The 27,385-nt window shown below is 52.8% G+C and overlaps 9 protein-coding genes across 9 annotated transcripts; 4 read left to right on the top strand and 5 right to left on the bottom strand.

Moving 5' to 3' along the window:
• Positions 1-72: 72 nt before the first annotated feature.
• On the top strand, positions 73-1,772 carry LTHEOB_660 (FAD binding domain containing protein; the record flags this gene model as incomplete). The annotated part of the gene is made up of 5 exons (XM_035515874.1): positions 73-76; positions 132-386; positions 445-1,108; positions 1,156-1,625; positions 1,723-1,772. 5 exons carry the CDS (start codon positions 73-75, stop codon positions 1,770-1,772), a joined length of 1,443 nt encoding a protein of 480 aa, XP_035369419.1.
• A 2,699-nt stretch (positions 1,773-4,471) lies between these two features.
• On the bottom strand, positions 4,472-5,611 carry LTHEOB_659 (uncharacterized protein; the record flags this gene model as incomplete). The annotated part of the gene is made up of 1 exon (XM_035515862.1): positions 4,472-5,611. One exon carries the CDS (start codon positions 5,609-5,611, stop codon positions 4,472-4,474), a length of 1,140 nt encoding a protein of 379 aa, XP_035369418.1.
• Positions 5,612-6,624: 1,013 nt separating this feature from the next.
• LTHEOB_658 (Glucose-methanol-choline oxidoreductase) lies at positions 6,625-8,295 on the bottom strand (the record flags this gene model as incomplete). Its single annotated transcript, XM_035515851.1, has 2 exons — positions 6,625-7,997; positions 8,052-8,295. 2 exons carry the CDS (start codon positions 8,293-8,295, stop codon positions 6,625-6,627), a joined length of 1,617 nt encoding a protein of 538 aa, XP_035369417.1.
• Positions 8,296-8,778: 483 nt separating this feature from the next.
• LTHEOB_657 (Cyclohexanone monooxygenase) lies at positions 8,779-10,437 on the top strand (the record flags this gene model as incomplete). The annotated part of the gene is made up of 1 exon (XM_035515840.1): positions 8,779-10,437. The coding sequence occupies one exon, from the start codon at positions 8,779-8,781 to the stop codon at positions 10,435-10,437; it is 1,659 nt and encodes a 552-aa protein (XP_035369416.1).
• A 340-nt stretch (positions 10,438-10,777) lies between these two features.
• LTHEOB_656 (Amino acid permease) lies at positions 10,778-12,738 on the bottom strand (the record flags this gene model as incomplete). Its single annotated transcript, XM_035515829.1, has 6 exons — positions 10,778-10,873; positions 11,138-11,765; positions 11,823-11,900; positions 12,075-12,423; positions 12,480-12,528; positions 12,583-12,738. The coding sequence occupies 6 exons, from the start codon at positions 12,736-12,738 to the stop codon at positions 10,778-10,780; spliced, it is 1,356 nt and encodes a 451-aa protein (XP_035369415.1).
• A 490-nt stretch (positions 12,739-13,228) lies between these two features.
• LTHEOB_655 (uncharacterized protein) lies at positions 13,229-14,671 on the top strand (the record flags this gene model as incomplete). Its single annotated transcript, XM_035515818.1, has 1 exon — positions 13,229-14,671. One exon carries the CDS (start codon positions 13,229-13,231, stop codon positions 14,669-14,671), a length of 1,443 nt encoding a protein of 480 aa, XP_035369414.1.
• A 1,080-nt stretch (positions 14,672-15,751) lies between these two features.
• LTHEOB_654 (Aromatic amino acid aminotransferase) lies at positions 15,752-16,908 on the bottom strand (the record flags this gene model as incomplete). The annotated part of the gene is made up of 3 exons (XM_035515807.1): positions 15,752-16,024; positions 16,089-16,824; positions 16,880-16,908. 3 exons carry the CDS (start codon positions 16,906-16,908, stop codon positions 15,752-15,754), a joined length of 1,038 nt encoding a protein of 345 aa, XP_035369413.1.
• Positions 16,909-17,321: 413 nt separating this feature from the next.
• On the top strand, positions 17,322-18,344 carry LTHEOB_653 (uncharacterized protein; the record flags this gene model as incomplete). The annotated part of the gene is made up of 1 exon (XM_035515796.1): positions 17,322-18,344. One exon carries the CDS (start codon positions 17,322-17,324, stop codon positions 18,342-18,344), a length of 1,023 nt encoding a protein of 340 aa, XP_035369412.1.
• Positions 18,345-18,639: 295 nt separating this feature from the next.
• On the bottom strand, positions 18,640-21,994 carry LTHEOB_652 (uncharacterized protein; the record flags this gene model as incomplete). Its single annotated transcript, XM_035515785.1, has 2 exons — positions 18,640-21,605; positions 21,658-21,994. 2 exons carry the CDS (start codon positions 21,992-21,994, stop codon positions 18,640-18,642), a joined length of 3,303 nt encoding a protein of 1,100 aa, XP_035369411.1.
• Between the last annotated feature and the right edge of the window lie 5,391 nt (positions 21,995-27,385).

The raw sequence follows: 27,385 nt of genomic DNA, 5'->3' as shown, positions 1-27,385 counted from the left end.
ATCGGGGCTTCTGTTGCTCGCTTTAGTCGTCCCCGGTCCAACAGCGAGCTTGCTGCCCCGAGAAACGTCCGAATGCGTATGTGTCACGTCACCAGACACCTTCCAGGACACTAACACGCCGTAGTGCAAAGTACTCCAAACCGCAGGCCTCGAACACGTCTACTTCCCCGAAGACCCAGCCTACACCCAACGAATAGATTCCTACTGGTCCCTCACCGCCCAACTCACGCCCTACTGCATCGTCGAGCCCGAAACCGCCCCCGACGTCTCCCGCGCCGTAACAACGCTCGTCCACCGCACGGCCTGCAACTTCGCCGTCCGCAGCGGCGGGCACTCCGCCAACGCAGGCGCCAACAACATTGACGCCGGCGTCACCATCGACCTCCGTACGCCTTAACCCCTCGCCCCACCCCTCCCCGGCTAACCCCGCACACACACACACAGACCGCATGAACTCAACCACCCACAACCCCGCCACCGCCACCGCCTCCCTCCTCCCCGGCGCCCGCTGGCTCGACGTCTACCAGCACCTGGACGCACTCAACCTAAGCGTGCAAGGCGGGCGCAACGGCGGCGTCGGCGTTGGTGGGCTCGTGCTGGGCGGCGGGTGTTCGTACTACATGTACGCGCGTGGACTGGTCTGCGACAGCGTGCGGGGGTTCGAAGTCGTGCTGGCGAACGGCACTATCATCGAAGCCAACGCGCGGGGGGCGAACGCGGATCTGTGGCGGGCGCTGAAGGGGGGTGGAGCGGGGAATTTTGGGATAGTGACGAGGGTGGATATGGAGGTGTTTCCGCGGACGCCGATTTGGGTGGCGGCGAGGAGGTTTCCGGCGGGATTGGAGGGCGTGGGGGATAAGCATGTGGAGGCGTTGGTGGAGTGGGTGGATGGGGTGGCGGGGTATCGGAATGCGTCGGCGTTGGTGTTTTGGACGTATAAGCCGGCGGATAATGGGACGGTTGTCAATACCAGGTTGACTGATGTTGGGGGGAGGGCGGCGCCGCCGGTGTTTGACAAGTTTTTGGCTATCGAGGGGAATATTTCTTCGGATGTCGGCATGACCAATTTGTCGACGTTGTCACCGAATACAGTGTCGTATGGTTATCGGTGAGTTGATTGGCCCTCGTGCTTGGAGTTTGACTAACCAGATGCAGGAATATCTGGCTTACCCTCACTTTCAAGAACGATGCGCGGATGCTCAAGAAAGTGGTTGAACTACACGATGTTCTCGTTGAGGAAATGAAGCAGGTAATCCCCGATGGCGACTTCGAGACACAGGCTTTCTTCCAGCCATTGCCGACCATCGTTAGCCAGCATTCTATTGAACGCGGTGGCAATATCCTAGGCATAGACAAAATCGAGGACAACGCTATCATTTGGCTAGGCTCTGTTGCAGTAAACACTGTTGAGCAAGAAGAAATTGGTCGGCAAAAGATATATGCATGGAAAGATGCCGTTGAAGAGTACAGCAAGAGTATCGGCGCTTTCTTGAGCTATCGCTACTGCAACTATGCGGAGCAGTCACAAAGTGTGATGAGAAGCTATGGGGAAGAGAACTTCCGAAAGATGCAGGTCGTTGCAGACAAGTACGATCCAGAGCGTGTTTTCCAAACTCGGGTTCCAGGTGGGTTTAAGCTGGTATAAAGAAAGTTGCCTTGCAAGGGCGGATTATGGAATGCTAGTTGAATCTGTGGCACTGGTGTAATGACAAAATTCATCAGTTGCTGAGAAGTGGGAGGTTAGAGCTGCTTCATTTGTCGTGGTGCAGTGAGAGCTTAACGGAACCCCGCTGATAAGCAAATCCCTGTCGCACTTCGTTTCCAATGACGTAAAAACTGTTCACATGCTCATTCTAAGCGAATTGTTCCCCCAATGATAAGGTTCGTACAAGCGCGCGGGCAAGCAACAGGCAGCGATGCTGCTCGATGGAGGCCCACAGTCGACCTATTTTAAAGCAACGCAGGATTTCGTCCGTGACGTGGCATGTTGCGGGAAATAGATTTACTGGGAGGGGTTTGCGGCACTTTTGAATGCGCGTTGCTATAGGCTTTTCTTTTACCTACTCGCTCGTGCGCGAGCCATCAATTACACCTCCTCTCTTATTCTAAGCACACATATCTTATCTTCCTGACGTTCTGACAGAGAGTACGAACAGCTCCAGCAATCATGGAGCCAGAAATTCCATCATGCCCATCTACATACGAACGACTCAGAAGACGTTTAGCCAACGGAGAGGACGACTCGAAGGATCTTTGTCCAACATGCCAAAGAACTTTCCATTCATTTGCAGGTTTTTGGAGTAGTAGGGATTCGAAAAGAATTGCCCATCACGAGACATGGAACTCATTTGCCAGCGCTGCTGGCAAGAGATGCTTGATCTGCTCGGTTCTGTTTGAAGTATTTTCTAACACTGGAAATCCCGAACCTCAAAACTACCATACGGAAGCAGTCATTGACTGCGAGCTTTGGAGGTCCAATGGTGGGACTTGGAGAGTGCAAAAGGTTTATCGTCTGACCTTCAAAGTCGTGCGAACAAATGATGATTTCGACAAGGCGGTAGAACTTCAGATGTACGTTCGAGACTTTTTTGGTGAGCTTGTGGAGCTGCGGTCCCCTTTGCCGGAGGGATTCGATGTCGAGGAGGTTCCGGAGAATACGGGAGACCCAAAAGTTCTCCAAATGGCCAAACATTGGTTTTCAACAACATGTCGTTATGACAATGTACTCTGCTCAACCGATGGGCAGCAGTATTTTCCAAGACGGCTTCTGGATATCACAAACCAAAACCCTCGGCTTCTCCATTCTGAAATCGAACAACCTGAAGGGCCTTATGCAACACTTTCCCATTGCTGGGGACTGGCAGTGCCCACGTTACGCCTTACCAAGCAAACGGAAGCCAGGTTTTACCAAGGAATCCCTCTGTCGTCGATGCCACGGACCTTTAGGGATGCCATTTACATTGCGAAAACTCTGGGGATTCGGTACATATGGATCGACACTTTGTGTATCATTCAGGAAGGCGACGACGGACATGACTGGACTGGCCATTCAACAATGATGAGAGATATCTACGCGAACTGTATACTTAACATATCTGCAGACAGCTCAAAAGACCCTGGGTGCGGTATCTTTTCTGAGCGTCGACCTCCAATCTCACGCCCTCTGATCATTCGTCTGGCGAACACCAGTGGCAACCAAAAGCGCTACCTTGTTGGAAGAATGGAACCATCCAGACCTGCATACGAACGTGTTGCTCAGAGAGCCTGGGTGTTACAAGAAAGAATACTCTCCCCTCGGGTCCTTCATTTCACATCATCTCGAATTTATTGGGAGTGTAGTTCACTTCCTACCACTTGGGAGATGGGATCAGGCCCCCGGGATGAAGATGAGTGGCGAGAGATATACCGTATGGCACCATTCAAACTCGGGCGTCCAAAGGTGTTCCCAGCGATGCAACAAGATGACTACGAAGCCCTGATGAACACCTATACACGAATGAATTTGACGTATCCCGGAAAGGATAAACTCGTTGCTGTTGCAGGGATTCTGCAGCTTCTGGAAAGTCATTATGAAGACACTATGGTGGCTGGTCTCAGAAAGTCAATGCTTCCAAATTCCCTTTTATGGACGACTCAAATATCTGGGAAGAAGCAATTGGCCAACAGAGCACATGGGGAATACCGAGCACCTTCCTGGAGTTGGGCGAGCATGGACGGACCGATCGTATTTCACAGTAGCCCTCACACCGTTACGTCTGTGGCAACAGTTTTGGACTGCGACATAGACTTGGTCGATCCTTCGAATCATCTAGGGCCTATCAAAGCCGGTAGTCTGACCTTGCAAGGACCCGCCTCGTATGAACCAGTGTTCAGAAATCCGTCCATGTGGCGTCCGGGAAAACACACCTACATAAATTATGAAAAAAGCGGTGTAGTGGTCAGAGCGGCGACAATCTACTTCGATGACCCTCACACTGACGCAGAAAATATGCCACAAGGAACGATCATGCTTGTCGTCAACATGAGCTTTGGCATCAAATGTTTGTTGCTCCAGCCATGCGAGGAATCGGCATCTTCGGAAACCTGGCGATCGGAAACCCCTCTTTACACTCGTATTGGCGTTGTTCAACTTCATGGAGAAGACTTTGAGAGACAATCAGGAAAGATTGGGAAGCAAGAATGGCTATCTACCTTAAAAGTGACTACAGTTACTATTGTCTAATACTGGGGCTCGTACAACGTAGTAACTGATCCATATATACCCGCTTCCTTGAATTTCATTTTTTGACTTCGTCAAGGCCTATCATATCCTGTGAAATTTGACAAGCAGCCTTCCTCCTTTAGGACCAGCCAAATATGAGTCTTTCAGGCTCATATCGCCATGCTCGTGAATGGTGGTAGTGAAATTGGTATAGACTCCGGCGAGAGCGGCCGCCATTGCTGGGCAAAATATTGATGATTAGCAAGCAGGTCACCAAGCACTGGTGGAGAGGGTTATGGTGAATATGGGTGGCGACTCACAGTAAAGAGCAAAGTTGCTACCAATACACATACTTGGCCCACTTCCAAACGCCCAGAACCATCTTCGCATAGCCGTCAGCTCGGCTTGCGAAGTATCGAGCCATCGCTCAGGCTTCCACATCTCGGGCTCCGGAAAGACATCTTGGTTCCGATGGAGTGCATAAGCATAGCATTGCACAACTACGCCAGCAGGGATGTTGTCAAAACCCCTAAGCGAGTTTCGGGGATGCGGCGTCACCCGGGGCTGCGGGCCAGGAACGGCAGGATAGAGGCGGAGGGTCTCCATGATGATGGCGTTGAGCAGAGGGAGGGCCAGGAGGCTCTTCGTTGAAGGCATGTTGGCGGCATCCTTGCTCTGGAGCTCTAGAGGCGGGTCGAGTGCCAGCAGCTCTTGCCGGAGCTTGGCCTGTAAGTGTGGGCGGCGGGACAGCTCCCAGTAGACGTAGGTCAAGGTGTTACCGCTAGTCTCGTGTGCGGCGGAGCTAGCTGAGAACATCTCGCATGCAATTTCGTTCCTGTTGGCGTATGGCTCCGAAATCTTGCTACCCCCAGATGCTTGAGCGGCCGAACCCATCGTTTTTAGCGCCTGCGCAAAAATGGTTTCGGGCTTAGTTGAAAACTTGCCAGCACTACCATTCCTCAAAGGTTTCTCTGCCTTATCACACATGGCAAGGTTCCACTCCTCGATTTCATGCGTTCCCATGTCCACAGATTTTGGGATGAGGTGTATACCGAACCACGCGAGGAACGATGTGAGGCCCGGAAGCTCGGTGGCAGCGAAAGAATGGTGTTCGCGTGCGAAGAATCCGTCAAGGTACATATTCCTTTCTTGCTCGTTCTGAATCAGATTGCATCCGGCCTGCAAGCCGAATTGCCAATTCACGAAGGAATCCATCGAGTACGCGTAGTTTAAGTCGGTAACGTTGAGGGCTTCTTTTCCTTGCGAATGACGTTTCAATAGCGGGAGTAATCGATCAAAAAGTACAACCCTTGTCACTTCCTGCACAAGTGAAGAGGTGGTGATGTGAGACTTGGAGTAGAGCCCAGAAAAGAGGCGCTTCCGTGATCCGTGTTCGGTATTGTTCGTCATGGCGAACATGGGCCGAGTACTTTCTCCAGTCAGTCAAATGCGCCTCGTGTCATTTGTGGGTAACTGTTACCCATAGTTCATGAAGCCTCTAGGGTAGAATTCGGACTTAGGGTACCCGGCAAGGTAGATTTGCTTCAGCCCACCATCAAAACAATTGAGGCTGAGCTCGTTTGGAGCCAATCGTAGTATAGGCCCTTTCTGTTTGTGAAGCTCGTATACAGTTCTGTTCTCTTGTTCACTATATCGAAGATACAGAAGCCAGAGTCTTGAAAAGTGAGAAGTAAAGTGTACGGCTGGAATCTTTGATAAGGGTGATAGAAAGATTGGATAGATGAGAATGTGATACGCCGATACGAGCAGAAGTGCTGTAATGGCAGTGAAGGCTGTCAAATAGAACTGAATCATTGTAGAGTGACGCAAGAAGGCTTCAGACTGTGGGTGGTGTAGCAGAATATTTCAAAGATGAATTTCGAGAGACCTTTTGAGTTCTTTAGGGATGTGTTCCAGCTGTTTCATGGCTTCAGAGCAACGACATAATTTGTCCAATTACCAACTGTCGCAAATTGCGTCAATTTGGAAATCCAAGAAATTCTCTGACAGGTCAACGTTTGCAGTACGTTCTTTTCTACCCCACTTTCCCAATCAGGTCAAAACCCGAGGCCACAGCGATCCAATGGCAGCTACACCGGTAACTCTATCAGCAGGTTTGAACCGACTGCACATCAAATATCGTAAATAGTCAGAGAGAGGAAAGATAAGGTCGCATAATTGCTTTTCTTCACACATTCTTGCATTGTTTCGAAAAGGCCACTAAGAAGGGACCTTGATACCCCATCCGTGCATGAGATAATATGCGATCATATACATTCATAATCACAAAGCAATGGCAACATGACACATGTTTGAAACCAATGCATAGGGTATTAATCCCGACTTCTCTACAGGAGCATGAGATACAGATCTTCCGTAGAGTTACCAAACCTAATTCGTTGCGTCTTCTCCAAACCAATACTTCACAAAGAAGCCCTTGCAGATTGGTATTCCTCAACAATCAGCTCAGTCGCTCGCTCACCGACCGAAAGCACCGTCAACATCGGATTCACGGAAGGGATGACTGGAAAGACACCAGCATCAGCAATCCGCAGTTTCCTCAGCCCCCTGACTTTAAGCGCCGGATCCACCACCGCCATTTCATCCCTCTCCGTATCACCTATCTTCGTCGTGCCACACAGATGATAGACGGTATTGTGAGCCTTCCGCGAATACTCAACAAGCTGCTCGTCCGTCTGAACCTCTGGACCAGGCGCAACCTCCCTCTTAATCAAATCCCGCAACGGCGCCGTCTCCGCTAGCTTCCGCCCGGCCTTCAACCCAAAAAGAATCGTCTCCCGATCATACCCCTCGGGGTCTGTGAAGTACGCAGGATCGATAGCCGGCCTGACGTCCGGATCGGCAGACACCAGGTACAGCCGGCCCCGCGAGCGTGGCCGCGGGACATTCGGCATGAACGAGTACGCGTTTTTGGGGGAGTCGTAGCCCAGGCGCGCCGTGTTGGCGTCGAAGCAGAGGCCGAAGACGTGGCACAGCACATCCGCGACGTCGCCGTCGTCGCCGTTGGCGCCGGGCGGCTCGCGGCGCAGGAAGGTGGCGGGGTCGGAGCGCGTCACTGTCTGGGGAGGGAGAGGGGCTTGCAGCTCCCACAGGATCAACGACTCCGGGTGGTCCATCAGGTTCTCGCCGACGCCGCGGAGGTCGCGGACGAGAGGGATGTTGAGGGACGAGAGCTGCTGGCGCGGTCCGATGCCGGAGAGGAGGAGGAGGCGAGGGGTGTCGATGGCGCCGGCGCAGAGGATGGTTTCTGCGCGCGCGGTGAGGGTTAGGCGTTGGCCTGATTGGAGCATCACCTGGACTCCTGTGACGGTATCCCTGTCGACGTTGATGCGGTAGACTCGGGTGTTGGTGAGGATGGTCAGGTTGGGCCGATGCTCTTTCCCTTCGAAGATGGGGTGGAGATAGGCCGCGCTGGCGCTGCTTCGAAATCCATTCGCTGGATTGTAGGCGGCGGAAATGAAGCCCGTCGTTGATGAGACGTTTCCGTGAGCGACAATGTCGTCGTTGAAGCATTGTGATTTCGGAATATTGAAAGCTTTGGCAGACGATTCGATAAAGGCAACATCAACTGGATTCTGGAATTGCGGGTAGACTGGATGAATGCTGGTCCGGAGCTTGTTGACGAGGCGGACAAACTGATCAAATGTCCAGCCATGGGCGCCGGCCTCCTGCCACTTTCGTGCATCGTACTCCAGCGGTCGGAACGAAATGCCACCGTTGTGGCTCGAGCATCCTCCAAGTACTCTGGCGCGCGAATGAAGAATCTTGCTATTTCCTGAAGGGAAATGGGGTCAATACGTAGACTTCATCCAAAGTAGACGAGACATACCAAAGGGCTGCTCCACCGAAGTGTATTGATAGTCGTACTCTCCTCCCCAGGTGTCGATCTGACGCTTCAGGTCAAGAATGAGCTCGTTTCCATAATCGCTCGGGCCGCCCTCAATCATGAGGATTTTGCAGTTTGGCAGTGCCTCCGCGAGCCTGCTCGCAACCACGCAGCCGGCAGTGCCGCCACCAACGACGAGAAAATCATAATCGAGCGCGCTGGATGGAAGCGCATTGACGCAAGACATGGCGATAAGCGTGGGAAAGATGGTGCAACAGGCATGCTACGCCTATCAGATTTATGTTTCAGCCGTAACGTCGGGCCAGGAGAGCATGAACATGACGCCCAAATCATCCATCAGTTCAGGAGTCTACGAATCTGAGAAGTCTTACTTGTCTGGGGGATCTCGCGAGTCGGCAGAACATGCACAATTCCCGACCCGTGGCTTCGCGATCTCGCCCAATTAGGAAAGCGCCACAACTCCTGGAAAAGTGGGGGGCCTTGCAACCCCAACAGTCGAGCTGCACTAGAGCAGTACTCCGAGGTGGAGAAAGTCGCGCCTCGGAGTTTGTTCCAATTAAGAAAGTCTGGGTTTTGTGGCCTGCAGGCTGCACCAGAACAGGGAACCACATCGTGGTCATAGATTCCTTTGAGATATGCTCCTTTTCCATGATTCTTCTCATCAAATATTACCATCGTTGCAAATTCCACCGACACGCTGTACCGAAATATGCCCGAAATCCATGTGGATGCCTTGATCGTGGGTGCAGGATTGGGAGGCATCTACCAATGCTACCGTCTCCGCCAGCTGGGTCTGGTTCCCAAAGTCATTGACATGGCCGGGGACGTCGGGGGCACATGGTACTGGAATCGCTACCCCGGAGCCATGAGCGACACCGAAAGCTACCTCTACCGTTTCTCCTGGGACGCAGAAGACCTGCAAACGTATCCATGGACGCACCACTACCTGCAGCAATCCGAAATCCTCGCCTACATCCACCACGTCGTCGACAAACACGATCTCCGAAAGCACATCCAATTCAACACCGAGATGGTGTCAGCAGAGTGGATCGAAGCGAGGCAGCACTGGCGGGTCGAGTGCGCCACAGGCGACGTCTTCATCGCTCGCTACCTGGTGACCGCGCTCGGGCTGCTCTCCAAGCGCAACTTCCCCGACATCCCGGGCATCGCAGATTTCCAGGGCGTGCTGATGCACACGGCGTCCTGGAACCCCATCGACCTGAGCGGCAAGCGCGTTGGCGTCATCGGCAACGGATCGACCGGCACGCAACTCATGACGGCCATCGCGCCCGTCGTCAAGCAGCTCGTCAGCTTCCAGCGCCATCCGCAATACTCGGTTCCGAACGGGAACAAGCCGGTGAGTCCTGAGTATCGGAAGTGGGTGAACGACCACTACGATGAGATCTGGAAGCAAGCCTTCGAGTCCAGCACCGCTTTCGGCGTCGTCGAGTCAACCAGGCCGACCATGTCGGTGTCGGCGGAGGAAAGGCAGAAGATCTTCCAGGAGCTGTGGGACCAGGGCAACGGGTTCCGGTTCATGTTTGGCGGGTTTGGCGACATCACGACCAGCGAGGAGGCCAACGAAGAAGCGTGCCGATTCATCCGCCAGAAGATTGCCGAGATCGTCAAGGACCCCGTCAAGGCGAAGGCCCTGCAGCCGACCGACTACTATGCCAAAAGGCCGCTGTGCAACAACGGCTATTACGAGATCTTCAATCGAGACAACGTCGACCTCGTGGACCTTAAAGCCACTCCCATAGCCGAGATCACCGCTGGTGGCATCAGAACTAGCGAGACACTGCATGAACTCGACGTCATTGTCTTCGCAACGGGCTTCGACGCCATTGATGGCAACTACACTCGCATTTGTATTCGGGGTCTCCGGGAAACCATCAAGGAGCACTGGGATAGCGGCGCCACAAGCTATCTCGGTCTATCTGTTGCAGGGTTTCCCAATTTCTTCATGATCAGCGGGCCACAGGGCCCGTTCTGCAACATTCCACCCGCCATCGAGAGCTTCGTTGACTTTATAACAGCTGCAATACAGCTTGCAGAGCAGAACAGACTTCAGGGAGGAAGGGTGCTGCTGCTCGAACCGAGCTTGGATGCTGAGAGTGAATGGGGCAAGCTTTGCGACAGGTTGACCGAGGGGAGTCTGTTCAAGAAAACGTCGAGTTGGATTTTTGGCACCAATGTTTCGGGGAGGCAGGAACGTACCAAGTTCTACTTTGGTGGTCTGAAGCAATACCGAGAGGTTTGTCGGCGTGTCATGGAGGGAGGATTTCAGGAATTTTTAGAAAGTCGAAAGGAACCGGCGGCCATCCCGTTCTCACAGAGCTCATTATCTCAGCAGCTGAGCTCAGTATGAGATGCGTGACTGTTTTTCAGTATGTCCGATGTAGCTTGCAGATATATTTCGGTTGTAAATTCATTCCTTGAAAATGCCAGCAATTGCCCGTCGACGAGTTTCAGGCTTCGCGCCGAAATTCAAACTATCTGATAAGAAGATATGAACTTGCACGCTTTACGTAGCAGATGCCTAAGCTCTCGCGCGTAGAGGAGTCAGGATAGAAGGCTGTGAGCGTTCATCGAGTTTGGAATCTATTCTATCGCATTTTCCGACAACAGCTTACCAAAGGGGATACGTCAAAACAAAACACTATATACTGACTGTGTAGCAAACCAACTTCCAATCTTACTGAAAGCATTCAATCGTGGCTGTCTTCTCCCATCATTTTCCAAGTCTCCTCAGCGAGTTTCAACGCCAGCGTCAACCCCATCCGACTCCGGTGGACCCTTATAACCTACACAAACCCCACGTTAGCATCATCCAGATGAGATTTCCGGCCCGAACTATACTCACTCCTCCGCGCTTCCAGCAGCCAATAAATCACGCCCAGCGCCAAAAACCCCACAAAAACCACAGCCGCATAATTCATATCCCCCCGCGTCGGCGGCACCGTCGTCGGCATACTAAACAACACCAGCTGGCAGCCCACCCACACAACAGCCACCCAATTCACCACCCGTCCCCAGACTGGCCCACACCTCCACCTCGCCTCGCTCACCCGCCCCCGCCCATCCGCCACCAGCGACAGCGCAACCGGCACCCCGTACGACGCCGCCATGCTCATCACGCCCACCGACACGAACGCCGTAAACGCCGACGTAGACCCGATGTTGACGAGCCCCAGCAGCGCCTGCACGAGCGAAGCCAGCGCCGCGGCGCGGACGGGCGTCTGCGTGCGCGGCGAGACGTGTTGGAAGAAGCGCGAGAAGGGCAGCGCGCCGTCGCGCGCGAAGGCCCAGGTGCAGCGCGAGGCGGCGGTCGTGAGCGACAGGGCGCTGAGGTAGACGAGGAGCGCGATGAGGAGGGAGAGCGCGAGGCCGCCGGCTGCGCTGTCGAGGACAAGGGTGTAGGTGTAGCTGAGGGCTTGGGCGTTGGGTGCGGCGGCGAGGGCGGGGAGAGGGGGGAGGGTGGCGCTTAGGGGGAGGATCTGTGAGGGAGGGCGGGGGTTATTAGGGTCCTGGTGGGGATGGGGAGGTTGGGAGGGGGGGAGGAGGGGGGGTGGACGGACGAAGAGGAGGCCTGTGAAGCCGGCGATGGGGACGACAAGGGAGAGGGCTTTGGGTAGCTTGACTGTTGGCGAGGAACATTCTTCGGCCATAGATGCGAGCATTCCGATGGCTGAGTAGCTGTTTGGCTTTTTGTTAGTGACGACGAGGTTTGTTCGGGCGGCGTGCGTGGCATACCTGTATGCTGATGGTAGCAGCCCGATGAAGAAAGAAAACTCGCCCCAACCGGACAAAGTCGTATCGTAATGGAACAACCTGTCAGAGCCGTGGTTAGCCAACCCTCACTGGTGTTTTTCCTTTTTAGTGAAAGCTTACGTGTATCTGAGAGAATGCCGCCCAGCTCCTGCTCGCACGAGAAGACACACGAGTGAGACGATTGTAACTACAACAATGAGAGTAGCAGAGGCCGCGTCAACAGCTGGCAAAAACTTGTTTCCGCAGGTGGTGAGAATGAACGTTGTGAGCAACACTGCCCAGAGGATTAATAGGATTTGCCAGCTTGTTGGGGAGAATGTCGGGTCGTAAAGAGTGATTGTCGAGCAAAGAAACGAGGTGAGCCCGAAATGGCCGGAGAGAGTGAGTGTCCAGTTTCCGGTCACCCAGATCCATCCGCTGATGAACGAGGTAAAGGTGCGGTACTTTGGGCTGCTGAGCTGGAAGCACCAGTAATATGGTCCTGCTGAAGTGGGAAACCGGGATGCAAGCTCAGCTAGAGATATGGCGATGCATTCAGAGAGAATTGTGACAACTACGAAGCCAATAAACAGTGGGAGCTGCCCTAGAACGGCATCGTTTCAGTGACACAGGCGGGCTTACATGGTCGTGAAGACTGACCTCCGCCGTAAACGGCTGTCACCAAGGGCCCTCCTATTCCATATGGCACCTGAAAAGTCTGTATCAGCGAAGAGTTCCGTCAAGAATTTCGAGACCATCTTACACAGCTCATGATCAATGCCTGTGAGAATAACGTGAGTGTTGACCTGTTGCGCTTCAATTCTTGAGTGTAGCCCAGGGCGTAAAGGCTGTCAAGATCACTGGTGGCTTCAGGGTCCGACGCCAGCTGAGCTTTTTCCCTGCTACCGTCTTGTTCCATTGTTGTAGGACAACGAGGATTTGTGCATCCATAGACTTTCTGTGAAAAATGGTTAGGTACGTCTCACTCGCAAGCTCCGACCCCCATAAGTAGTGATTTTTTGAGACCTGATGCTTCACCCATCAACATATCAAGAGTCAAGCTTCAGAAAGCAGCGGAGGTGATACTATTGGGAAGCATGGCCGTGGTTGCGCAGGATCGCCGCTCAATTGCTGCAGGTGGCGCATGGGGCTCGCAATCTCGACAAATGCAGTAAGAAACCGCACAAGCACCTGCAGCCTCGGACCCCGCACCAGAACATGACGTTGGCAATCTCGATTCGCGAATTCCTTCCGCAGCTAAGCACAATTTCGTATGCGGAGTTCCTGGGGCATTTACAGATAAGAGTCGCGAGTGATGATAAGCAGGGATCCGAGTACTACCCCACCCCGCTTCTGATATCAAGGAGCATCACAGACAACAGCAACGCCCCCGAAGCACTCCATCCACCATGCCAGCATCTTATCGAGTGCGGTTCGCTCCTTCCACCGGCCTCTACATCCTACCCGCCAGCCCAGCGCACCCGCAGACGCGGGCCCGCGGCAGCGGCCGGTCGAACAGCCGGACCGGCTGCCGCGAATGCAAGCTGCGCCGCGTCAAGTGCGACGAGCGGTACCCGGTGTGCCTGCGGTGCGAGAGGCGCGGTTCCGTTTGCTTGCCTTCCTGCCGCCCGGCCACATGGCTGACTGAGACGCCGTGGCTGGACGTGTTCAACAGGGGGGTGGTGCACGCGCCGCCAAATATGCTGCTGCCGCCGGACGCGAACAAGCGGCTCCTGCAGCACTGGCTGGAGAAGTCGAGCCACATGATGGTGCTCGATCCGAATCGCAACCCGTTCTCCTATCCCATCCTGCAGCATCTGGCTGGCGCGCCGTCGCTGCTGCACGCCCTGCAGAGCATCAGTGCTGGCTATGACGAGTTCTACAACCCGGAAAGTCTGCAGACTTGCCTCGAGGAACGGGGACGTGCTCTGGGGCTCGTGCATGACGAGATTCGGAGTCAGAGCAGTCCGCTGACGGTTTTGTTCCTCACGGTTTTCCTGCTCGGCTTGTCGTCGTCCTGGATTGAGGAGTACCCCTTCAAATTCGGCAAGGAGCATTTTCTCGGCGCTCGGACGGTGATTGATCTCATCATCGCCGATGAAAATCGGAAAGAGGACCCGCTGTATGGACTCGCCATTGGGAGCTACATGTACTGGGACATGGCCTGTTCCTACTTCTTTTCTAGCGCCGAGGTCCAGCCTCTGAACACTCCATCTGTGTTTGCCAGCATCCAAGAGACGAGCGACACCTTCCATCCCATTGCTGGCTTTTCCGTCGAGCTTTTCTATCTTTTAGGCTCCCTGGGGAGATACTGTCGGAGCGTCCATGATACAAGCGAGCGCGATGTGATTCTTGAACAGACTTTTGAGGAGCAGCTGCAGTCTTGGGACCCTGCAAAGGACGATGAGCACTTGGCTCTTTTGAGCGACTCTTACAGATGCCATGGTCTCATCATGCTCTATCGGGTGTGCGGCCGGCCGGAGAGCCGGTCATTTGGTGGGCATGGAGACCTCGAGGACGAGGTTCTGTTTCATTTGGAGACCGATAGCATGATTGGGGAGCTCGCCAGACATATCATCGATAATCTATCACAAACCCCAATTAGCTCGTCATACTTCAACCTTCACTCTATCCCTCTTTTCACTGCGGGGTCAGAGCTCCCTTATGAGCACGCTGAACTTCGACAAGAAGTAAGAAACCGTTTCAAGGCTCTGTATTCGACCAATCGCTGCCCCGTCAACCTGTTGGCAGTAGAGTTGCTCACAGAACTATGGGAAATGAGGGATAGCGGGATAGTTGTGTCTTTTCTCGAGTTCCTGTTGCAGAAAAACGTTTGCCTGAGTTTTGCATGAGCTGCACCGGTTCCACTCCCTCCGAGAGTGCTGAGCTTACGAATTGTTTTCTGCACGTTTCTTCAATTAATCACTGCTTAATTCTGCGAAATGACTTTGTTTTCTTCCACCGACGCTGCCGTTAATTTGTCGAACTGTGCATGGTTCATACTAGGAAATGCGGGTAATACTCTTGGGGGCTCGGGATTTGTCTCAATTTGGCAAGCGGACGTGGCACTTAGTCTCGCTTTATCTACCAACAAGGAAAGAGACTAAGAGGCCATACAGGGCCTATCTCAACTTCCTCTTCCGAGTACTTTATGAGTAATTAGCGTGGGGTAGACTAGCATGAAGGTGAATTTCGAAGCCCCTATGTGTTTCCCGAGCTCCACATGATGCCTATAAATTTCAAGAGAGGTCTGGGGATGTGATGCAGCATCATCTCTATCTCCAAAGATTCTAGGTTGGTTTGAGCACACACGAAATCATGGAGACGTCTTGCTAACACTATCTGACCTCTTGGTCACCCCAATCGATCTCTAGATTACCCTTAGCATCATGCCCCCATCCACTCCCAACTCTTTGGGTTCCACCAAAGCATCGAACGTACCATACGGAAATTGGTCTTCCTTTCCCTGGGAGCCATTTCCAGAATACGGAGGGTCCAAATCAGTCATCTATCGTTCCCCTGACGGCAAAATTGTGGCTGGGGCGGCTCGAGAAACAGGAACAGCCACCTTAACGTACCCGTGCGATGAGTTTTTCTACGTCACTGAGGGGTGGGTGGAGCTGAAGATCCATGGTGGTGAGACGTTCCGGCTGGAGAAAGGGGATTTCATTTATCTATGCAAAGGTCAGACAGTTGATTTTGTCTTCAGCGACGGTTTCGCCAATGCTGCTGTATTTATCGATTCAGAGAAGATCTCGTTGGTCTGAACTTGATAGATGAGATTGACTGGCAGATACACACATCTCCCATCATAGTTCACTGCTTCACTAGCGACATTTTGGAAATGCAATGGAACTACCAGTTTCAACGACAGATAAAGTGCTGCTCAATTATTCCCCATTCAACGTTCTGAAACGTTGCTACCCAAGAAATCACAACTTGGATTCAACTGGAATCTCAAATAAATATTCATCCAACAGGTTGCGCACCTCACGAGCCAGACCGTAGCTGAAGACATAGCCGCCAGCATGTTGCCCGTAGGCGTGTATCACGCGCTGGCCATCGATAGTCTCCTTCTCACACCTCACACCAGCGCGCGTAACGACCGTTGGGTACACAGCAACATGATCCGTCACAATCGGCCAGTCCTTCGGGTCAGGAGAGGGAAAAACATCTGGCTGGTTTTCATGTGCCTGCCGACAGATCTGCAAAATCGTGAGCCCGGAGTCCGAAAAGCAAACACACATACGCAGCGAACAACGAACATACCCGAGACCGATCCTCCTCCGACAGCTTCAACTCCCTCCTCCCTTCGGTCAGCACCCCACCCACATACGCCGTGCCGTCCATCCGCGCAAACGCCGTCGAATAATACCCATTCTCCCCGCGACGAATGAACAAGCGATCGTACCCCGGCGCCTCCGCAATCACAACCTGCAAATGCTGCGGTATAAAATCCATCTCCCTCACATCCTTCAGCCGCTCCACCCCCAGCCCCGCCGCGTTGACGAGCACATCATGACCCATCCCGCTCAACTCGCCCAGCGCCCTCACGCGCGTCCTCACGAACCTTACCCCCCTCCCCTTCAACCGCTCATACATCCACCCCAAAAACACCCGCGGCAGCAGCGTCACCGTCTCGTACGCCATCCCGTACAACGCACCTTCCGGCAGCTCGTCTGCCGCCAAAAAGCGGAAGCCGGGCAGCTTGCCGGCGTACCACACGTCGTCCGCGGTCCCGCGGTCCATGATCTCGGTCATGTGCATGCGGCGCACGCTGGACTCGGGGTGGGTGCAGGCGAGCCGCCACAGCCCGGCGAAGCCGTCGAGCTGCATGCGCTGCTCGCGTGGGGAAGAGGCGTGCACGCCGACCCACACGGCGGCGGCGTGCGGGCTGGCCCAGGCTTTGGTGTGGAGGTCGTCACTGCCGTCGGGGAGGTGCGAGGCAACGATGGTGATGTCGTGGTCGTGGGGGAGGGTGAGGGCGGTCATCATGCCTGTGATGCTGTTTTTTTCGTTGGCTTAGTACGGTATGGTTGTGGAAGATTGGCGAGACTTACCCGGCGCCGAGGATGGTGATCTTGACCATGGTAGAACACTGGAGAGGAGTATCAGAGCTGCGGCTTTCCTTTGCTTTCTCGCTGTTGCAACGTTTAGCCGCTGTCTGAACGTGCTATTGATGTGGGATGTTAGAACTACCTGATATTTGTGCCATCCACCAGTTCCATCCAAATTGGAATTGCCGTATTCGGCTCCGTTGCGAGCGGGGACGATATCAACGCAGTTGAGTGGGGGTGCTGCCCCCTGTCACTTGCCTCTTTGTGATGGAATCCGAATACCTCCACTTCTCGGCCTGTCGGCATGCCCGACCATGCGTTGCAATTCAGAATGCGGTAAACCCATGTCTTTTGAAAGATGCCTCGGGCATACATTTTGTTTAAACAGATCAAGTTCACGAACAGCACAGAACAAGGCCAAACCAACCCCCCCTCCCACCCCAGCATGTCGTCCACCCCACCACCACCACCACCACACCCACGCACCGTCGTCGTCATCGGCGGCACCGGCACATTCGGCGGCGCCGTCGCGCGCTCCCTCCACGCCAACCCCTCAACCTTCCACGTCCGCGCCACAACACGCGACCCTCGCACCCCCAAAGCCACGCGCCTCGCCCGCCTCGGCATCTCCGTCGTCCGCGCCGACTCGTGGAACGCCTCCGACCTCGCTGCCGCCTTCCGCGACGACACCTGGGCCGTCTTCCTCAACACCGACTCGGACGATCCCGATTTCAAGGCCCAGCGCGGGCCCCCCGAGTCCGCCATGGGCCGCGTCGTGGTCGACGCCGCCGTCGCGGCCGGCGTGAAGCACTTCGTGTACGCCGGCTTGCCCGAGGCGTCGCGCGTGACGGGCGGCGCCGTGCCGATCCTGTCGTTCGACGAGAAGGCGGCTATCGCGGCGTATGCGAGGAAAGCAGGGTTCGAGTCTGCCGTCACGGTCACGTCGGGGTGGGCGCTGGAGATCTTCTGGATGCGGGCGTACGCCGAGGCGTTTGGCGGGTTTGCGATGGTGCGGGATGCGGAGGGGTTCCTCACGCTGAACGTGCCGCCGATGGGGAATGAGCCCGAGGGCAGCGTGCCGTGGACGGCGGTCGAGGATGACTACGGGGATGCGGTGCATGGCGTGTTGCTCGATCCGCGAAGGTGGGATGGGCGGACGGTGTGGGCGGTGTCGGAGTGTAGGAGCTTTGAGGAGGTGACGGAGGCGTATAATAGGGTGACGGGGACGATGGAGGCGCGGTATGTGGTTAAGGAGGGCGCGCTGGAGGCGGGGACGGAGGGGAAGACGAAAGAGGTTAATGGATTGTTTGATTACTGTCATTATGTGAAGGGTGAGTATTGTGACGGGAAGCCGCTGGATCAGGAATCCATGAAATTGTTGAAGCGTATGGCGTCTGTAGCTCGAGGATGCGAGAAGTCGGACTTGCAGACGGTGGAAGGCTTTATGGCAAAGAAGATTTCGAAGTGAAAGCTGTATATAATTTAGCCTTCTGGAAATGTCATGGGATTCTTCCAGTCCAGATTAAAGACCTTGCTTTGAGCTCTGTACTACATATACGTCAGTGTTACCTCGTGTCATCGATGGATTACTCTGGAAGAGAGCATGCGCAAAACGACCCGAGAAGGACCGAAAACAAATTCTCCATCTATATTACACTTCGTCTTCAGCCCCTTCCCCTCCCTTCGTCGAAGTCCAAACCACCTTTTAGCTCTACCTTTCTGAACGCGTTACTCTTCTCTAACCACTTCAAAAAGTACCTCTTTCATCCATCCCGTCGTTCCCCACTCCCCCGCCTCCCCATCAACCGATCCTCCGCACAAACATCCACCCCAAACCTCTCCACCACCTCGCCGCCCTCCTCCTCCCTCTCAAACCACCCCATCCGAAACCTACTCCCCTCCCACACGCCCCTCTTCTCCAACTCCCGATCACTCCACCACTCCGCCCCCGGCGGCACCTCCTCCAGCATCTTCGACCCGGCAATCAGACTCGCCGCCGCCGCAATACTGCACGGATTCTTGGGCAAAATCTCGTCCCCCTTCCGCATCGGCATCAGCCACCACGACGCGCCCACGCAAACAAAAATCACCGCCAGCAGCGCGTCCAGGATCCGCGTCGACAGCAGCGACTGGTGCAGGCGGTAGCGGTCCGGATTGACGCGCGTCGCGTTGGGCCACGCCGTCGTGCTGCGGAGCCGCTTGGTCGCGGTGAGGTTTCCGGCCGAGTGGTACGGCGTCGCGGTCCAGTTGGTCGTCGGGTCGGGGCGGAAGATGTCGGAGAGCACTTGCGCCATCATGAGCTGGTACTGCGATTGGATGGCGGCGAGGACGCCGTCGTAGTTGTCCGGGTGCAGGAAGGACGCGATGGTCGCGTTGTCCTTGCCGTAGAGCAGGTTCTGGAAGAAGACGTCGAATGTGAGGTCGTCGGTGGTGTAGGCTTGCTGGTAGGCGGGCAGCAAAGCGTCGAAGCCCGTGTCGTAGTAGTAGCGCAGGTCGGGCTTGGAGACGGTTTGGCGCGTCGATTCGTCGGCGGTCGCGTTGATGAGGGAGTACTGCGGGAGGTGGAAGTGCGTGCGTGCGGTGACTTGCTCGAGGCTGGTGTTGCAGATGATGTTGGTGTAGGTTGAGAGGTCCGACCCGAAGGTGCCGCCGACGGTGAGGCAGCCCGTGTTGCGGATGTCGGACTCGTCGTAGCGGTCGGACCAGAGGAAGCCGACGCCCCATTTGTTGGGGGTGAAGGTGCCGAATGGCGCGTCCTGGAGGGTGCCGAGCGTGCTGATGAAGTCGTTGCCGCAGCGGGGTTCGGTGTGGTTGTAGTCTTCCCATCGCGGTCCGCCGCTGCCGGAAACGTTCCATGGATCCCCGGAGACTTTGTTGCATTGGAGCACTGCTCGTAGTGCTGGCAGATCTACTTCGAGGGTTTCCTGGGAGGATACCCGTGTATCGTTGGAGGCCAGGGAGAGTTGAGGGATCATGAGACCTTCGTACGTCCATTGAGGGAAAGTGAAATTCTCACGCAGGAGCAATCCCATCAGGAATGGAAAAGTCTCGTATTTATTGGTGAGGGATGCCTCCTTGGCCGCGATTTGAATCAGCGAGGCGTTGACATTGTAGTCATCCATGTTGATTGGAACTGTCTGGCGGAGATCAACTTGCTGAGGGGAATACAAGCCGCTCACCACGATCGTTAGGAATGCCGAGAGGAACAAGGATAGAGAGATGACGAATGGGAGGAATTGGAGTCTCAATGCGGACTCTACGATGTTGTGGGCGTTGAGCCTAGATAAGTGGTCCTTGAGAATGTCTTGACGTCCGCAGTTTCCTAAAGTCCGGAGCCGATAGTACGGAAGAATTGAGAGAGAGGAGAACCCGATGGTGCCAACCAGAAGCTGGATGCTTACCATCACTAAAGCCGGGACGTAAGACCAGGTGTAACGGATGTAACCTGATTGATCGACGTCCGCGAGACCTTTGCTCTTTTCAGATTTCCAGAAGGACACCTCGAGGCCAATAATGACCAGCAAGGTGATGACCATGACGACAATGGTGAAAGTCCACGATTTCGAAAACGGCCTCCACCACTCCCTTGCATGCTTTGGAGCACCCGTCAGGCCGTCACGCGGCGTTGCACTCGACACGGTTCCCTTTTCTGCGAGCAGATCGATCCTGAACTCTGGTGCATTGTTGCGGTGATCCTCTTGGCTGACGCATCGATATGGTGATAAAACAGACTGCAGGTTTGGCAGTCGTGATGCTCCGTGCCCGGAAATCGTCTCCGAGAGCTGCGTGCTACGAGACATGACAGTCGCTAGTCTTGCAATGGATCCGTAGTCCCGAATTCTGGAGAGCCGATTGACCAAAAACGCCATAACCGCAGTTTGTATGATGAGAAAGCATAATATGGCTTCCATCATGTAGAGCGACAATCCTCTCACACGCAGGCGTTGTTGGGTTGATTCGCAAGTACCCTTTACCTCATCCTCTGCGGGTATCATGAGGTAGGACTTTGCGATTTGAGCCGAGATCTTTCTGTAGATTTCTGTTGACCGGTCCTGCAAAAACGTCGAGTCTTGCAGCTGCGTTACGGTGAGGTTATCGACAGTCGCTTGAATGAGTTGAAAAAACGGGTCAAATGTGGTTGAATTGGCAACATTCTTCGCAGGCGGTATGGGTTTTAGAATGCCGTTGACGAATGTGATTGATTTCTCGATGCAAGAGTCGAAAGCCTCGAAGAAATCCCAAGACGACACTGGCTGGATTGTCGTCTCATTCATCGCGTTTCCGAGATTGGTTTTGTCATCGTAGATGATTCCCGTGTCCGAGACCGTGACGTTTGACTTTTGTACAGTGTATTTTGGTTTGCATGTGAGGATGGTCGTAGAATCCGAAACTACTCTCACGCTATTCGTGAAAAAGGAAGTTGTAGCGTTTGTAGACACGACCCCTACCGCGAGGATCAGACGATGGTTGTCCTCATCAGCCGCAAGATTGGTACATTGAACTGGTGACGCCATCCCAAAGAACACTAGTGGGTAAGACGGGGAGTGCTGTGTCTCGTTAATTATGGTACTTTCGCAGGTTGGGGTTTGCAGCTCAAAATTGGTAACGAGTTGCTCGCATCCATGACTGGTGCAGGATGTGTTGATTGCCTTGAGGCTTCCACCTTCATCGCAGTCAAGATCTGCCTCAAAGGTGTCGACGATACTTTGAATTTGGCTGTACTCGACACCTGAGCAAGTTAGCATCATATGGTGTTTATTGTTTTTGGGACGACAGTTTACCTGCACGACTGTCTTTGACGCGCAAACTTGGAAAAGCAATCGTCTCCGCGATACCGGGGCCGTACGACAGATTTTGATTGCCGAGTGCAATTGTAGAGAGTACGGGGACAAAGTCCGTTTGCGCCTGGCTAAACACGCTGGCATCGAATTTGTCTGTCGCAACGAGGGGTAGATTGTGCACGGTGATTCTGTCATCTTGCAACATCAACAAGGCCGTGGAGACGATAGTGAGCAGCTTGATGAGCAAAGAAGCCAGTATGGTGAGAAAAACCAGCCAGTGGTTGTGTCGTATTGAGTGATATAGGCTGTAGAGTTGAGCAGGGCTGATATAGTCCATGAGAAGGGTTTTTGCAGCGGGTGTTGGGCCCTTCCGAAGGATCTCCCATGGCGCTTGCTGTTTGACGCGGTATTCAACCTGTGCCCAGAAGGCTGCTACGACAGCGAGAACTTTTGTGTTGTTAGGTAGGCATTGACGCTCGGACAAAAGGATCTCTGTTACGCACCCGCGGTAGGCCCGAATGTCCAAAGGAACTGCTTGTTCGTTTCCGTGGTGGTGAGCCCAGTGTGCTGTTTGTCAAACACCTGCAGAAAAACAAGCGCAGCCAAAAGAACAATATACACGATGACAAAGCCGATGATGGTGCCTGACCGAAGGAAAAGTGGAATTCGAGATGGACCATTCGCTTTCTTTGGGTCGCCATAGTGGATGTCAGGATTGGCCCTTGTTTCACTGCTCACAAGATGTACTTGACTATTGTCAAAGTACGAATTCTGATCTCGTGTTGAGTCGGCGGGAGTTTGCTGGATTTCGTCGTATGCAGCATTTGAATCCACGGCTTCATAGTGAATGCGTTCGGAGCTTGAGCTCGGACCGCCAAACGGACTCCATCTGGATCTTGTGTTCGTCTGTTGAAGCTCGATGGCTTCAGCATTTAATTGCGAATGCTTGTTGCTCATCGCTACATCGCATCGAAGGGCCAAAGGAGTGGTGTAGAACAGCGAGAAAGGGTTGTCTTAAGTCATTTCTTGAGAAGAAAAAAATTATGGATAGCGCAAGCAGGCACCTGTCAAAGATAGGTCTGTGGCCCATCATCAGCTATTTGTGGAAAGCGTACCGTTGCCGCGCTTACTGTGTACTACATACGCTATTCCTTTCCCTGCAGTGAGCAACAGGACTGCGTTGCGATTGGATCCTGTAAGCTTTGTGGCTTGCGATCACGCGATGCGCAATCTAGATCACCGTTGGGGGCGGTGTGGGGGCCGACACTTGGGCAGCACCGACTGGTCCGAGTTCGGGAGATAAAACTGCAAATAGAAGTGGAAAAAGGCATTTTGAACTTATGTCGGTGGCACAAACCCCACAAAACGCCACAATTTTCTCATAGACCCATTCCAACAGGCTGCAGAAGTTTTGATCACATCCTTCGTGCTCGGCGATAAGGCATCTCGGCGATAGAATCCATTCGTCTTGACGATGCGTCCCGCAACACATTCAGCTTCATATGCAGTGCTCCTCTCATAGTGGACGACAAGTATGAATAGTAGAGCGCTGTGCAAATTAGGGGTTTCGCGCATGTACACACACCATGGTAGGTCGATCGGCATGGCCCGCTTGACATGCTGGAACGGTCAGATTTTAGCGGGGAAAATGCACGTCTATTCTCAACGCCCCTCATCCTCCATCTCCACAGACCCCAACCGCCGCGTCATCCTCTTTACTCTTATCCCATCACAGATGTCAGATATTTATAGCCGTGATATTCAGGGTCGTGTGGCCTCGGCTAAATCCCTCGCGACAAGAACCACAGAATTTTCGCGAGAACCTATTTAGTACCACATCAACGTAAAGTGAAATACGATATGACTGGCCTGGAGCCATTCAAAGAGCGTATCGTGAAATACGCGATCTTTGTCTCAGACAGCGCAGAACCGATGCCTTCGCCTCCCAAAACAAACATTTGAGTAGGTGGACAAGTTGCTTCGCCAATCAAACCAGATGATGATGTCGGTGGTCATAGAGATTCAAAAGAGCTTTTCATTCCTAGGTACGTACTGCCGCTACATCTTAAGCCCAAAGTTTATGAGCATCACAAGCCCATGTGTATCACAGAGTTTCTTAATAAACACTTGTGTGAAGGCCGACTACATACTACAGGAATTTGTTACTCTACATAGGAAGATGGCAGAGAGAGATCCGCATCAGAAAAAACAAATTCTTTGCGCAATACCCTATATTTAACCACTTCGTCTACTACTTGACCTTCCTCGAGATCGCCCTCTGAACGTATCAATGATATGCCTGCTTCGGTGGCAGCCGTCTCAAAGAAGCCCGGTGGAAGTCCGCCTTCGCCACTTTCGTGGAAATACATCGTCTTCATCTTAGGATCCAGAAAAGACATAATGTTGAACATATCACGATAGAACTCCTCTATAGGCTCCCGGATAATTTGGTCATCTTCCCACAAATCGTCCTGCGTGACTTCCAAAGTCGGGGGAGACGATTCTTTCGGCTCTTCGTTCGTCAGCCCTGAACCACTTCGGGGACAGCCCATCCACGTCCACATATCTGCTGCTAGGTACGGAAGCGCCGCCGTCCTGTAGAGTTGCAAGGGCACCAAATCCAGGACCCAATCCCGGGCTATAACCAACCTTTCCAGGCTTGGGCCTATAACCTCCAATGCTTCGCCGTACACACCGGTGTTTTTGGGACTATACCCAGAAGGACGAATGTGCATCTCTGATGAGTGGATGATGAGCTCTTTGAGTGCCCGTGGCACTGACAAGAATGTTTCAAGATCGCGGGGAGAAATTAAAGAGTCCAATAGGTTCAGCCTTTGTAGTGCAGTGGATGACTTGTAATCGGAGGAGAAGGGCTGCAGCCCACCGGCGACGCTGTATATGGTGAGGACTTCCAACGTCGGATGGAAAAGAAGACTTCTGAAAATGGAGAACTGAAATTCTGTGCCGTCGAAAGATTCGAAACAAAGAACACCTAGATGAATAAGTAACAGTTTCTCTTTTATAATTGCAATCGACTTTGCATCATCCAACTTACAGGTCTTTAAGGAACGGAAAGCCTCTCCACGAGACGCAGGGTCGAAGACTTTGTGAAATTCGTCGCGATCCAAGTAGTATGTGTTTAATTCCAGATGCTCAAGGTTTGTGAGTCTCGAAAGCAGGCAGAAGTCGGAAAGCTCGGAAGTTGTAGAAGCGTTATGGCTGGCACGATAGTGATCCATCGGGCGATGGACTGAGAAGCTGCGCACCATCTCAGCTCGGGCCGGTGCATTGGAGAGTGAGTCATGAAGGCTCCGAAGGGCATTCTTGCTGCGAATTGTAACAGAACAATACAATCGAGGCTCGAGAATCTGGTAGAAACGCCAACAAGTGCGAGCCAGGTTGAGCAAGCTGTTCGTCTCTTGGATCTGCACAGAGATAAGATCGAGTAACTCAGCTGCGACATTGCTGAAGTGGGACCTCGAATTGCTGGAGGAAGACTGTTGGCTTGAAGCCACAAGGGAATCCGACACCGGGATCTCCGTGGTGGTGGTTTTATGCCGTGATTTACGGAATCGCATGGTTTGTATGACTTTCCGTACTTTACGGAAAGGCACAATTAGTAGAACACGGCGTGCTTTGCGGAAGGGCATGATTTGTGGGACGTGAGGTGCTTGTTGTTGTCCTGCTTCAATTTTCGAGGCGAATCCTATGCGAGATTAATATAGCTTTAGCAAGAGGTACTAAAGGGATGCGGCAAGGGATGTCTCAACTGACCTTAGCAATGGATGAAATAAACATGTTACTGAAAACAATTATTTGCTAGTAAATAAATCATTAACGAGTTCTTTATTCTATTTGAGTTAGATGTTTAAATACTGTATCTTACTCGACATCTTATTCCTCTAATAAGCGTTTCCCAACTGTTTAAAGTGTTGGTCCTATCGCTTTTTCTAGATAGCAAGCATATTTAAGTCTGGTTGGGATGGGGCTGCGAAAGGGGCTGCCTCAACCCTTGCAAAGTTTTCAATGTGTTGGGCTACAAGTCGGCCAATAGATTTTCAGTTTTAAGTTTGCACGGCTCCAAGACCCTTAAATCGAGAAGCCTCGTGCAGTATAGCACGAGTTACTACTATACATTCATGACATTGACCTTGTTGGTCTCCCTTCCTACCGCTGCTGTTACATATTCCATATGTTCCACCAGAAGGTTTGCCTGATCTTGACTGGATTGGCGATCCTCAATAATCTTAATGACAAAATCCTTAGAGAGTCGGTGAAGATGGCACAAGCTATCAGATGACTAAATGTCGCAGATGCCTAACGATCTCGCTGCTGTACCTGCAATGGCATATCACAACCATAGGGCGAGCCCCATCAAGGTGGCGAACAGTCACTTATAGGCTGTGGGCAAGGGAATTAGCCAGCTTGGAGCCAGTACAGGTTGGGGAGTGCTGTTACCGGCCTTGGGAAAAAGTTATCATTCTGGGTGAGATGCTCCCTGTTTCACGTACATGTCATTGAGACCTCCAAGTCACATCACAGCTGTGAGTAGCTGAACGAAGTTAATTGTCCTACGAGGATAGGCGGTCGGTTTCCGATAGCCATTGAGTTCGTTGGAAATATTGACACTGTGGACAACGGCAAGTCAACACTGCGCTGGGAACGCAAGCGCATTAGTATAAGCATAAACTAAAAGATATGCTAGGTCTTGCGGAATTTTACAAATGACACCCTGACACGAGCTAGGCTCTTATCACCGATGCAGTACTGGAGTGGACGCCGCTGGCCGCAAAACCGTTCTAGAAGCTAGGCCTACGCGGCCAAACTGGGAGGGCCTGATGATGACTATACGACGTATTAGCTATCGTAAGCTTTAGTCGATCTAGCGGCAACATTAGATTCAAGTCCTAGAATAGGAACCGGAGAGATCGATGAGAGAAAGACCATATAGACATCGGCATGCATGATGTTGCCATTTAGACCAAAGCACTAGTCCTACTAAATAGGAAGCATATTTAGCACAGCTGCTGGAATAGGTAGTCAGGTGACCCAAGGAGCATGGGGCATTTTTTAAAGGGCGAGATGGGGTTGTAGGCAAAGTATAAGAGTTGATGCGACCATTCAGTGCTAGTGTAGATAAAGTGGAGGGTTTAAAACTAAAATTTCGATAAATCGAGCGGTAATATATTCAGTTGCAAAGGATATAAAGGAGATAAGAAGCATGAAAGAGAAACGGCAATCGAATTTGAGATTTTTCAGTAACAACAGGCAAAAGACAACAAATTACTAACACTTTAGCTGCGTGAATGAAGCAGGACCATATGAGCCCAGCTGGATAGTATCTTCCGTTAAGTGGAAGCTTGTAGCACAGTGCGGAGAGATTAACCGATTGTCGGAAATGCTGAGCATGACAGCAAACTGGGCGAGCGTTCGTGGCTGGGATCGGAGACTACCCCTCTGCAAATTTGTAACTTCCACGAATACCGGCACCTTTCCTTCATCCTTCTAATTCCAAAAAGTAAGCCGTCGGATGCGTGATGTATAATACTTTCTTTTCTGAACTTTCTGCTTCTTTTTTTGCAATTTCAACACAGGCTCCCATTCCGGTCCCCAATTATGAAGGAACTTCAAATCGACCTTTGGGTCTGCCCCATGATCCAGAAACTCCTGAAATATATCTGGGATCACATCTTTCTGCTTGATCAGGAGCTTCCATGCAGAAGCACTT

Source organism: Lasiodiplodia theobromae (genome assembly GCF_012971845.1).
Source record: "Lasiodiplodia theobromae strain AM2As chromosome Unknown scaffold_2, whole genome shotgun sequence".
NCBI classification, from domain to species: domain Eukaryota; kingdom Fungi; phylum Ascomycota; class Dothideomycetes; order Botryosphaeriales; family Botryosphaeriaceae; genus Lasiodiplodia; species Lasiodiplodia theobromae.
Note: the sequence above shows the minus strand (reverse complement) of the source record. Positions and strands in the feature narration are given on the sequence as shown.